The 13,429-nt window shown below is 44.6% G+C and overlaps 1 protein-coding gene across 2 annotated transcripts in view; it reads right to left on the reverse strand.

The window, feature by feature from the left end:
* Positions 1–416: 416 nt before the first annotated feature.
* UBE4B (ubiquitination factor E4B) overlaps positions 417–13,429 on the reverse strand; it is a 147,535-nt gene continuing 134,522 nt past the window's right edge. For both annotated transcript variants that reach the window (XM_037985057.2, XM_037985059.2), the window contains 5 exons: positions 12,856–12,990; positions 9,983–10,174; positions 2,842–3,016; positions 2,104–2,250; positions 417–1,773 (listed from right to left, as the gene is read on the reverse strand). In XM_037985057.2, the coding sequence (XP_037840985.1) occupies positions 1,712–1,773; positions 2,104–2,250; positions 2,842–3,016; positions 9,983–10,174; positions 12,856–12,990 (711 nt within the window). In that variant the 3' untranslated portion in view covers positions 417–1,711. The remainder of the gene's footprint in view (positions 1,774–2,103; positions 2,251–2,841; positions 3,017–9,982; positions 10,175–12,855; positions 12,991–13,429) is intronic.

A 13,429-nucleotide genomic window follows, 5' to 3' on the forward strand; every position in this document is an offset into this window, starting at 1 on the left:
TTTTTTGTATTTTTAGTAGAGATGGGGTTTCACCATGCTGGCCAGGCTGGTCTCAAACTCCTGACCTCAGGTGATCCACTCGTCTCAGCCTCCCAAAGTGCTGGGATTACAGATGTGAGCCACCGTGCGCGGCCTGAGGAAGAATCTAGGAAGATACTTGAGATAAGGCAGAAGAAACTCGAGAAAGGAGGAAGACTGAATATGACAAAGCTTACCCCCTGAAATCAGCAAACAGTGAAATGAGAACCAAATGTCGCATCGAGACTGACATGAATAAGAAAGTTCTCTTAAAAATAGCAGCTCCTAATTGGATCCAGGAAAGGTCATTCACCACACGCAGCCATTTGGCTCTTGTTTACCCACCCACCCTGCCCTTTTTTTTTTTTCCCACAAAAAAAGAAGAGACTCAAAGAAGATTTCTTCTGAATGTGTATCACCATTTATTGTAGTTTGCGTTAGGAATTGAACAGAGGACATTGTCTGTGGAGGGGAAAAAAGGAAAAGAAAAAAGAAAGTATGTTTTTTATAGACTTAATTTCTTCAGAACACTTTATGGTTTCAAATCCTTTTTTACCCCAAAGGAAATTCAAGAATTCAAGTATGTTAAGTAGGGAGCGGTAATACAAAAAGTCTGATACTTGTGTGCGCGTGTGGCTGTGTTTGTCTGTGTGTGTTGAAACCGGCAGACATACTCCCACATTCTTGCACCCTCTTTTGCTTTGGTAAGGCCAAACACATCATACAAATGACCCTGCCTCAAACTCACACACCCAAGGGTTGAGGAATTGATTTACCCCCAGAGGATAACTGTGAAGGTTTCGAATTGTCACATAGCATTAAAAACAAAAACAAAAACAAAAACAAAAAACCCAACCCTCATCTTCCCAAAATACGGTAAGTCACATAAGCCCTGATACACTGACACCCCTAGATGTTGCTGCAGTTGCTCCTCAGGTGCCTAATAAAGGCTTATTACAAGGACCAGAGCAGCAAGATTTTCTTTATTTTGTTTAGAATAAAAAAATCTTAAAGGGACATTTCAAAAGAAAAAAACCTGAAATTCAAATTCTGAAAATATCTTGCCTTTTTTATTAATCATGTCATCTAACACCAATTAAAAAACAAATATGTGAATATGATATAAAAATACGATCCCAGGATGAACACTTGGTAGCAGGCACAGTTATCTCACAGAATATATGTTTGGTGGGCCGGGGAGAGGGGCTTACTTCTGTTTTTGCTTCTCTTAAAAAAATCCACAGCAGTGCAAGTAGGGTCAGGAAGGGGGACAGGGGAGAAAAGATTCTTTAGCAGCAAAATGTCCAAGGTTCTCTAATCACAATCAAATCAACGGATATTGGATTAAAAAAAAATTCATGAAGGGATGCTGCCCAGACCCATCAGCCATCACTAAAAGACTTCCGTTGCCCCAAACTGTGACATACGAAGGACGTGCTTTATTACACAAGCAACCATAAAACCTGTCCTTTAAGCTTTTGAGCGTGTTTGTCACTTAAATATATGTACAGGAACCGGGCTCCTCTTCTCATCCATGTCCTTCCAGGTCTCAGCATTTGCTCGCTCTGGGTGGGCCTGGGTGGTCTGCCACAATTGGCCTCCAACACGTGAACGGCAGCTTTGCTGCGGCCGCTGCTTCTGCTTGCCTCGTTGGCCTTGGCTGTGTCTAGCAGAGGGTGGGCGGCGGAACGGTTTAGTGATCGCTGTTCTGTTTCTCTCTCATCCATGCCTGAATCTGCTCTTTCAGTTCTGGCACTGAGAAAAGAAAAAAAGGAGGATTAATGCCCCAGATGGGAGGGCTCCTCCTGAGAGAGGATGCCTGTCAGTCTGTATAGAAGGGAAGAAAAGGCCATTCATTCCCTCACTGAGCCGAAGACTGCAGAAGGACTGGGACGAGAGGGAGGGACTGGACGTCTACAGGGAAAAAGGGCCAAGAGTGTTTTGGGTCTTTGCTACAGAGTGTCATAAACGAGGTAGTTTCTGCATTTGATAAATTTCCCTTCTGTTTCATCTCCGATATGTGACTTGGGCATTGTCTCTTGGCACTGATGCCAGCGCTGCGCCTCAAACTGCGCCTTCCTCTACCTGGTTCCAGCATGCTCTCTGTCAGCGTCTGCCGGTTGAAGGGGTCCGTGGGGGAGTTGAGCAGGTGCCGCAGGATAATGGAGCGATCCATGATGGTGCCGGAGGGCAGCCGCACGGGGTCAGTCATGAGGGTGTCCATCAGAGGGTCTGCAGGGACAAAGCAAAGCAAACTCTAATAAGAGAGCCCAAGACTGAAAAAGAAAACAAAGCTTCTACTGGCAAAAAATCTATCCAAAGGAACAGCAATCAAAGGGCCCCTGAGAGGCCCCCAGGTTTAGAAGGAAATCAGCCTTCAATAAAGGCATATACATTGCCTTTTGTAGAGGGGAAGGCAATCCTTTGTCAGCTACTGCTGGGGGAGGGAACAGAGAAGAAAGAGCCTGGGACAGACCCAGCAGCAGGCCCCACAGGCTCCGTGGGGAGGACGGCAGGCTGGAATCCTTTGCCTTAGGACTTCTGGGAATTCTTCTTTGAAAATGTGAATCCCCACTCGCAAAGGCAGCCCTGCCCTTAGAATCTTCAGGGCTGTTCTCTGGCTTTAAGTCAGGCTAACGATGTTTCTTCCTCTCAATTTACAATATGAGCTAAAAATAGGCAAATGTAATTTAAGACAGATTGCCTCAAAAAGCAGCTCTAGCGCACCATTAAAAAATTAATAGCACAGGACGTCCTCTCGTAATGTTATCGATTTCCAGTTAACTCAAAAGAAATCAGCATAAAAACGACGAGTCCACTTACCTCTGAACTCATCAGGAGCGTCGCTGTAGTCAATTTCTGCGCGTGCGTTCTTGGCCACTATCTCCTCCACTTTCTCGGCGAGCAGCTTAAATTTTTCTATTGCTATTGTGGATTTGATTCCTGCCTTCCGCATCTTTGAAATTACTTCTTCAAACAACTCCTTACTGTAGGATCTCTGCAAAGGAGGAATGGCAACGTGAGACGTAAAGGTATGTGAGGTGGAAAAAAGCGAGCTGCAGAAAATATCCAAAGTATAATCCATTTGTGGATTTTTCCCCCCTTAAGAAGCCCTAAAATTATATATACTTATATATTTTATATATCCCAGTCTTTATGCATTTACAGCCACATAAAAGTATGCACTTTTTATGCTTACAAATGGATAAGGACTGGAATAATATGTGCCAAACTGTACGAGGTCACTCCCTCTGGAGAGGGCTGCAGGCCTGAGGCAGATGGGTTTTTTTTTTTGTTTTTTGTTTTTAATTTTTACAGCTGGCATGCATTTCTTTTAAAGCTTCAACATTAAAAAGAGAAGGAAAGCTAGTCTATTTCAGTCCTTGGGGGGACACTGTGCCCTGCTAGCCTGTAAGAAGAGGTGCAAATTTCAGCTCTCTTCCACAAAGGTAAGCATGGTAAAAACAATCCACTATTGTTCATACTCTAGATGAGCTTTCTCTTGTTCACTTTTAAGCCTCCTTCAAGCTCATTTTGTTCAGCACAGCACATGTCAGGGGCTCCATGGACGTGAGACCACCCCGGTGAACTGATGAACAGGACTGGGAACAGACACAATTTATGTCCCCAGGAAGGGAAGATGTGGAGTGGAGGATGGGCGCCCACCATGGACCCAGACAAATCTGAACTTGAATTCTGGTCCTACCACCTACCAGCTGTGCAGTCACAGGCAAATGTGAACCCTCGTGAGCCCAGGCTCTTTGAGTGTAAAATGGGCAGAGTAACATCTGCCTCACAAGTGTCTAATTCACAAAAATGACTGCCATGCCAAATAGCAAAGTATGTTGTAGTTTGTATTCATAGTAAAACATATATAGCAGAAACACTGGCCACTAGCTTAGTGATGATATATATTTGTATTGGTATCACCATCGCGAAACAAGTGGCCAGTGTTTTGGCCACATATGTTTTACTATAAATATATATATGTATTTTGAGACAGAGCTTCATTCTGTCACTCAGGCTGGAGTGCAGGGGTACAATCATGGCTCACTGCAGCCTCAAACTCCTGGGCTCAAGCAATCCTCTTACCTTAGTCACCCAAGTAGCTGCGACTACAGGTGCAAGCCACTGTGCCCAGTTCATTTTAATTTTAATTTTTGAGACGGAGTCTCACTTTATCACCCAGGCTGGAGTGCAGTGGCACAATCTCAGCTCGCTGAAGCCTCTGCCGCCTGGGTTCAAGCGATTTTCCTGCCTCAGCCTCCTGAGTAGCTGGGACTACAGGTGTGCGCCACCATGGCTGGCTAATTTTTTTTGTATTTTTAGTAGAGACAGGGTTTTGCCATGTTGGCCAGGCTGGTCTGGAACTCCTGGCCTCAGGTGATCTGCCCACCTTGGCCTCCCAAAGTGCTGGGATTACAGGTGTGAGCCACTGTGCCCGGCCTAAGCCTCTTTTCTTTATAAAGTACCCAGCCTTGGGTATTTCTGTATAGTGATGCAATCATATATCCAAGAATATCTGCAAATCATATATCCAATGATATGATATCACCTAGCATCCAGAATACACAAAGAACTCTTCTGGTTGGGCGCGGTGGCTCACGCCTGTAATCCCAGCACTTTGGGAGGCCGAGGCAGGCGGATCATGAGGTCAGGAGATCGAGACCATCCTGGTTAACATGGTGAAACCCCATCTCTACTAAAAATACAAAAAAAATTAGCCAGGCATGTGTGTGCACACCTGTAGTCCCAGCTACTTGGGAGGCTGAGGCAAGAGAATTGCTTGAATCTGGGAGGTAGAGGTTGCAGTGAGCCGAGATCACACCAATGCACTCCAGACTGGACAACAGAGGGAGACTCCATCTCAAAAAAAAAAAAAAGAAAAAAAAAAAAGAAAAAAAAAAAAGAACTCTTCCAACTCAACAACAAAAATACAAACAACCCAATTAAAAAATAGTCAAAGAACATGAATAGACATTGCTCCCAAGAAAACATAAAAATGGCCAGCAAGCACATGAAAAGGTGTCCAATGGTATTTGTAATTAGGGAAATACAAATCAAAACCACAATGAAATACCATGTCACTTCTACTAGCATGAGTATTTAAGAAACAAAAACAAATTAACCTGTTTAATTTAAACTTCATGATGGAAAGAATATAAAGCAAACAAAAGAAAAAAAATGAGAAAGAATGGAAACTTAAACCTTATACATTGCCAGTGGGAATGTCAAATGGGCAGCAGCTGTAGAAGATACTCTGGCATCCCTCAAAAAGTTAAACATGGAATTACCACATGACCCAATAATCCCACTCCCAAGTGTATTCCCAAAATAACTGAAAACAGGTGTTTAAATACTTGTACACGAATGTTCACAGCAGCACTGTTTACAACAGCCAAAGGCTGGCGAAAACCCAAATGTCTATCAATGGATGAAGATAAACAGATGGTGGTATATCCATACAACGAAATATTATTCAGCCATGAAAAGGAATGAAATACTGATACATTCTACAACACAAATGAACCTTGAGACATGATGCTAAGTAAAATAAGCCAGACATCAAAGGTTACACACTGTATAAGTCCATTTATATGAAATATCCAGGATAGGTGAATAAGTAAATCCAAAAATAGGAAAAGAGAGACAGAAAGCAGATTTGTGATTGCCAGGGGCTGGGGCAAGAGGTCTAGACAGTGACTGCTTTAAGCTTTTCCTTTCAGGGTGATACATGTTGTGGAACTAGGTAGAGGTGGTGGCTGTGCAATGCTGTGACTGCACTACATGCCACCAAATGGTACACTTTCAAATGGTTACTTTTATGTTACATATGAATTTTACCTCAGTAAAGAAGAAAAAATTAACAGAAAATGAAGCATTAAATTTGTAAGATGTAGACTCGTATTGTGGTAGGTTAGTGGAGGGAGCAATTAACCTAGGAAAGACTGACTGCATGGGGGGAAGCGTGACTTTGATGGGATTTTTGTTTTTTTTATTTTCTAAGTAGATGCTGAATCTTTTTTCTTTTTTAATGGAAAATGGTGTTAACAGACAATGCTTCATGGACAACAGATATGCACTCTGTCCACGGAACTGGCATCTGCCCATAAAGGCACAGTCTAGGCCACTTTAACATCTCCCTATCCTGGTCCTCTTGGCTCCTGGGACCAATGTGATATGCCACTTCTCTGGCATGGAGCTCTGACCTCAGATTCCTGAGCATCAAGCTCAGTGGCTCTTCATCCAGGTACCTTTTTTTTTTTTTGAGATGGAATCTCGCTCTGTTGCCCAGGCTGGAGTGCAGTGGCACGATCTTGGCTCACTGCAAGCTCTGCCTCCCAGGTTCACGCCATTCTCCTGCCTCAGCCTCCCGAATAGCTGGGACCACAGGCGCCCGCCACCACGCCCGGCTAATTTTTTTGTATTTTTAGTAGAGATGGGGTTTCACCGCATTAGCCAGCATGGTCTTGCTCTCCTGACCTCGTGATCTGCCTGCCTTGGCCTCCCAAAGTGCTCGGATTACAGCGTGAGCCACGGCACCCGGCCCATCCAGGCACGTTTTTGTCAGCCTTCTGGACATGAGTCTTCAGCCTACTCTTAGTATAGACGGAGAGAAGCCTCTCAGTTTCTTTACCTGCAAAGCTGTCATTTTCTTCTTCCTTTGTCTTCCCAGGAAAACAAGACATACCAAACCAAACCAAAGCCAGCTAAGATACTGCTGCTTCCAAAGGAGAAAATGCAATTCTCTAATCTCTTCCCCAGTGCTTGCCAGCTGTCGTCCATCCTTTTGCACTTACCGCCCCCTGCTCCACCAAAGCTCTCTTCTACAACCATCAAGTAAGCAGGCCCCTAATCAGCTTATGGCCAATATAAACAGAAAATACCCAATAATCAGCATAAACACCACACTGTGAAAGGAAGCAAAAACACTTCTTTTTTTTTTTCCGAGACGGAGTTTCGCTCTTGTTGCCCAAGCTGGAGTGCAGGGGCGCAGTCTCGGTTCACTGCAACCTCTACCTCCCGGGTTCGAGCGATTCTCCTACCTCAGCCTCCCGAGTAGCTGGGATTACAGGCGTGCACCACCATGCCTGGCTAATTTTTTGTATTTTTAGTAGAAACAGGGTTTCACCACGTTAGCCAGGCTGGTCTCAAACTCCTGACCTCAGGTGATCTGCCCACCTCGGCTACCCAAAGTGCTGGGATTACAGGTGTGAGCCACCGCACCCAGCCCAACACTTTTTTTTTTTTTTGAGATGGAGTCTTGTTGTGTCGCCCAGGCTAGAGTGCAGCGGCATGATCTCAGCTCACTGCAACTTCTGCCTCCCGGGTTCAAGCTATTCTCTTGCCTCAGCCTCCGAGTAGCTGGAATTACAGCTGCCTTCCACTGTGCCCAGCTAATTTTTGTATTTTTAGTAGGGATAGGGTTTCATCATCTTGGCCAGGCTGGTCTTGAACTCCTGACCTTGTGATCCACCCACCTTGGTCTCCCAAAGTGCTGGGATTACAGGTGTGAGCCGCTGCGCCCAGCCCCAACACTTCTTAAAATATGCTTTTCTCTCCATGCGTCACTGGGAAGTGTGTGTGTGTTTCACCGCTCTGGAAGAACAGGACTATCTAGACATTCAAGGATCCCTGTGTGCCACTGGGCCAGAAACTGCTGTCTACGACTCAAACCAGGTGCCACCAGAGGCCAGCACCACAGGCCAAGGCATGACCAGGCAATGAAATGTGTTGTTGGTCACCAAGGACAGGCCGCTCAAAGCACTCCTTTGTCACCCACTTGCTTTGCATCACCTCACTGGGTGTGCTGTGCCCATCCACATGGAAACCGTCTGTGTGTTACGTTAAGTGCCTGTGATGTGGCAGTCACAGCACAACCACCCTAGAGAGGGCACACACTAAACAGCTCTTCCAAGCCTCGCTACAGTAACGATGGAAGAGCCCCACTGACCTCTGGCTCGGCTGGAGACTCCAGCTACAGTCAGGTGTGGACCCCACCTCAATGGCTAAGTGCTTCCCTTTTCTTTCCCTCACTGCAGGCTATGACTTGCCTTCTGTTTCTAAATCAGTGCAGTATTATATAGTCGGGGGCTAGTAAAGCAGTATATATTTTAACATCTCCTACAAGTAGCTACAATTTCCTAACCCTCTTACAGATCACTACTTTGTATGAAAAAACTGCTTTAGACATACAGTCCTGTGTTGCTCTGAGAAATGTCTTGTTAGGCGATTTCGTTGTTGTGTAAACATCATAGAATTTACTTACACAAACCTAGATGGCGTGGCCTACACCACGTCGAGGCTCTATGGTACAGCCTATTGCTCCTGGGCTACAAACCTGTACAGTGTGGGACTGTACTGAGTCCTGTCGGCAGTTGTAACACAATGGTGAGTATTCTAAACATAGAAAAGGTACAGTGAAAATACGGTATTATAATATGATGGTGCCACACGGTCTCTGTGGTCCATCATTGACAGAAACAGCACATGACTATGTATTTTTTTTTTCACTGCAAATCCTTTGTTAAGACCACTTCCCCTGCTACATCAGAAAGCACCTACATATGTGAGTTATAGCTCCATAAAGCTGTCACTAAAAAAAAGTACCTACAATGCTTCTATTGTAACATTATTCCCTTGGATGAGATATGGGTAAAGAACCTTCTAGAACGCCTACTGATGATTAACCTGAGCCATGAATAGTATTTGGGTAAGTAGTGTGAACAAAGACAGAGACAAAGAAACAAGCGTGGTTCTTTGTGGGCTTTTTAAGTGGACAGCAGAGAGACTGAGGATATGGGTTCAAGGCCAGGCCGCCTGGACATCAATCATGCCTCTGTCCCACACTAACTCTCTGACCTTGAGCAAGCTATTTAACCTCTCTGTGCCTCTTTCCTCACTTTAAAACAAAGACTTTAATAGAACCTACATCAAAGAATTTTGTGAGGACTAAATGGGTAGAGATGTGAAACGGGGGTGAAATGCAGTGTACAGTTAATAAACGTTAGCTGTGAGGACGTTGAAAATGAGGCAGAACGGACCATGGACGGGGCCAGCCCTTTATGAGATGACTAGAAGATCACACAGGGACAGCTTAGCCTAAATTGGTGGCTGTGGAAATGAAGCACACACAAACAGATCTGCTCACAGGAGAGCCATGGAATAAAGGAGAGGGAAGAATGTAAAGATAACGACACGAGGTTTTCAATCTGGACAACCCCAAAAATAACAGCACTCTAGCAGGAGACTAGGGAGGAAGATTCTGATCCCTTGAGAAATCGGGCTCTTTTCAGAAATGTAACAGATTTGTCAAGAAGGCCCTTACAAAGATGGGGTAAGAACTCAACTGGAAAGGGATCAGAGCACCAAATCTGCTCTTTACTTTTGTGTTTTACTTACTTATTTATTTTGAGACAGAGTCTCGCCCTGTTGCCCAGGCTGGAGTGCAGTGGCACAATCTCGGCTCACTGAAACCTCTGCCTCCTGGGTTCAAGCAATTCTCCTGCCTCAGCCTCCTGAGTAGCTGAGATTACAGGCATGCACCACCACACCCAGGTAATTTTTTGTATCTTTAGTAGAGATGGGGTTTCACCATGTTGGCCAGGCTGGTCTTGAACTCCTGACCTCGTGATCTGCCCGCCTTGACCTCCCAAAGTGTTGGGACTACAGGTATAAGCCACTGCGTTTTTGAGATAGGATCTCACTCTCTTGCCCATTCTGGAATGTGGTGGTACAATCATGGCTCACTGCAGTCTGGCCTCAAGCAATCCTCCTGCCTTGGCCTCCCAGAGTGTTGGGATTATAGGCCTGAGCCACCGCGCCCAGCCCAAATCTACTCTTCACACTCAGAGGGAAACAACCCATTCATCTTCACTGACACCAGACAAGTTCCCTGGCCACTGTGGTTATTATCTCCAGACCTGCCAGTAAACTCACAGAGAGACCAACTCAACTCACTGACCTGGTCGTCAGCAATGGCTTTCGCGAACCGGGCACAGTCCAGCTGTAAGTAAATATCCGTCAGTTGGTCCAACAGCTTCTTTGGTTCAAAGCCGTATTTCTCAGGGTTTTCAACTTTCAGGTCACGGCACTTGGGGCCACAGAGTTGCTGAAGATTAAAGTTCAGCATTGCAGCCAATCGGGGTCCAAGTTCCTAGGAAATCACAGGATAATAGGACAATTCATGCTGTTGAGACAAGTGAAAAGGACCAAAACCTCCCATTTCAGTGGAGGAACAGAACTGGTTGCATTAGTCTTCAAAGAATCCGTACAGGTGCTGTGTGTCATAAGCTGAAGAAAGACAACATGATATTCCAACTTTACTCCCCATTTCCGATCTGATACTTCTAATACTTAATGGAATGTTGCAGGCTGATGAAATATTTATTTATAAATACCAACAGAAGCCAAACTGTTCTTTAAATTTATGCTTTTAATTTAAAAAAGTATCACTCCAAATTCATTGAGAAACAAGTAAAAGAGAGAAAATTATACAAATCTTACCATTATCTGAGCCAAAAAAGTTTTGAGTCAGTTCTTCCAGCCAATATTTCATCAACTTTTTTCCCCTTAAATGTTAAAAGCCCCTGGCAGTTCAGTCTGTGCCATTCTTATGTACTTATCAGATACAGATAACAAAGTAAAGCAAGGAAAGAAGATAGAAGTTATGTCTTGAATAGTTTTAAATCCAGTCAATGAGACAGAGTAAACTTAAATGTAACACCTGGAAAATAATAATAATCTATGCAGGAATCTCACAAGGTGACTCAGTACTCACTACGGTTGGGTATGAATGGTTTTAAGCAAACCTGAAACAGGAAGATGTGGCTTAGGGAGCATTAAACACTGGCCATAAAAGGGAGTCATGAAAGTGTTCCTTTCAGTCACAAGGTTTTCATGAAATGTAATAACTGGATTTATTCAAATTCGACATATACTTAGTTTTTCAAGAATTTGCTTTTGCACAGGGTACTCCTGTATTTCACTGTTGAGAAGTTGTAAAATAAACGAGTCATAACAGGACAGAGTTGGTCATTTTGTTTGAGGTAGGAGAGATCTGAGCTAGTCAGTGAAGAAGGTGAAAATGCAGACCTTAAAGGTTTGCAAAGTGAAATGCCTTTATACCTTATCTGCGAAGGCCAGATAGTAAACAGTGCAGCAGAAGAAATGAAAATATCACAGCAGGCACAGGCATAAGGCTGGAGCCAAAAGAACAGGGCTATGGTGTACAGATGGCTCAGGTCTATGAGCAGGTTTAAAATAAATAAATAAAAAATTTTAAAAAAATTTATGTGGCCGGATCTCAGCTCACTGCAAGCTCTGCCTCCCGGGTTTACGCCATTCTCCTGCCTCAGCCTCCCGAGTAGCTGGGACTACAGGTGCCCGCCACCTCGCCCGGCTAGTTTTTTTATATTTTTTAGTAGAGACGGGGTTTCACCGTGTTAGCCAGGATGGTCTCAATCTCCTGACCTCATGATCTGCCCATCTCGGCCTCCCAAAGTGTTGGGATTACAGGCTTGAGCCACCGTGCCCGGCCTATTTATTTATTTTTGAGAAGAGTCTTGCTCTGTTACCCAGGTTGGAGTGGCGTGATCTTGGCTCACTGCAACCTGGGTCTCCTGGGTTCAAGTGATTATCCTGCCTCAGCCTCCCAAGCAGCTGGGATTATAGGCATGCCCTACCATGCCTTGGCTAATTTTTGTATTTTTAGTAAAGATGGGGTTTTGCCATGTTGGCCAGGCTGGTCTCGAACTCCTGACCTCAGGTGATCCACCCTTCTTGGCCTCCCAAGGTGCTAGGATTACAGGCATGAGCCACCATGCCGGCCTTAGGTCAGGTACTTCTATGTGTGTTTTCACTTAATCTTCCCAACAAGTCTACAAAACAGGTGGGTGTTGACCTTGTTAAAGAGGAATTAATCAACTATTTACTATCTGGCTTTCACAGAATTCTGCAAACCTTGAAGGGAGGCCAGTGTCTGGGCAGTGAGCTGTTTTGTTTTGTGTTCCATGGGTCTCGAACTAAAATCTGTTTATGAAGAGACATGAGGTGGAAAGAGTGGAAAAGAGTTGCCCCCAGGCCAGGGAGTGGCAATAGTGCCTCTGCTGGAGACACATAATGGAGGTAAGAGCAAATACAGAAAATCAGGGGAAATGCACAGTATATCGTATTCCATTGCAAAGTAAACATGTCTCCACACAGGCAACTTGTCTTGGCCACACCACAAAACTTCTCAACTTTGTGGTGGGTGTGGTTGAAGCAGGGCAGAGATCTTCAGTGATGCTGCTCAGTTTCAATTTTAGTAACAGGAACCAGGTCTCGTTAGTTGAGGACAAACATTTTGACTATTTGCAATCCACCATAAACCTTAGTGATGGCCGGCTCTCATTAACCTTTGGCTTCCTGAGTGTAACAAAGGTACAACTGAGAGAGCCAAAGATCTTACACGGTCTCAATGATTCTACTTGATATCCTTCCATTGTCAATGGCTGTTACCTTATGCTTTTTCTATAAATAAAATATAGGAATCAATAATGGTAAAAATATGTCATGACATCAACATGAATAATCCAATGTACTGTGTAAGCAGAAAGTGCACTAAAGCATTTGGAAGTGGCTGTAGACTATGTGGTGACATCAGACATCTACTCTTCAGTCCATCAACAGAGTCTGGTCTCAACTAGCATAAGTGGGAACAAAATCAGTAACAGAATTTCACTTATTGGTGATTGTGATACTAAAATTTCCAGGACTTTAACAACTGCTAAAGTTGTAAGTGACAGAGTCTGAATGTGGAGTCCAAACCACCAAAGAGAGCCCCTGGTTTCTACTTACCGGTCTGAGGAAGGGCTTCTGGACCTGCTTTGTGAGGATGTGGAACATGTCCACAGTTTCGGTGGCCAGGGCGAGGTAAGAGCGGGACACGCGCTCATCCTGAGCAAGCTGAGACTGACGGGCCTGCTGCTGATCCTAGGACACATCGAACAATCGCCAAGTAAGGCTCGGTCCTGGTCATCAGCTCAGCAAAGCGCCAAGCGCGTAACTGGAAAGTGCGCGATAAATCCAACATGCTTAGGGAATGATGGAACCGCCCACCACAGCAAATTTCCCAGATAACTGAAGTTTCATCCCAGATAACTGAAGTTTCATCCTTTCAGCCTCGGAGCTCTTTGAGACTTCCAGTCAGGTGACGTTGGTGCCTTATTTAACTCCCATGAGCCTCCGCTTTCTCAATGACAAAAGAAGTCACCATCTACTGGGTACGGTGGCTCATGCATGTAATCTCAGCACTTTGCGAAGCCAAGGTGGGCGGATCACGAGGTCAAGAGATCAAGACCATCCTGGCCAACATGGTGAAACCCCATCTCTACTAAAAATACAAAAATTAGCTGGGGATGGTGGCTCACAG

This window comes from Chlorocebus sabaeus, chromosome 20, assembly GCF_047675955.1.
Source record: "Chlorocebus sabaeus isolate Y175 chromosome 20, mChlSab1.0.hap1, whole genome shotgun sequence".
In the NCBI taxonomy this organism is placed as follows: Eukaryota; Metazoa; Chordata; class Mammalia; order Primates; family Cercopithecidae; genus Chlorocebus; species Chlorocebus sabaeus.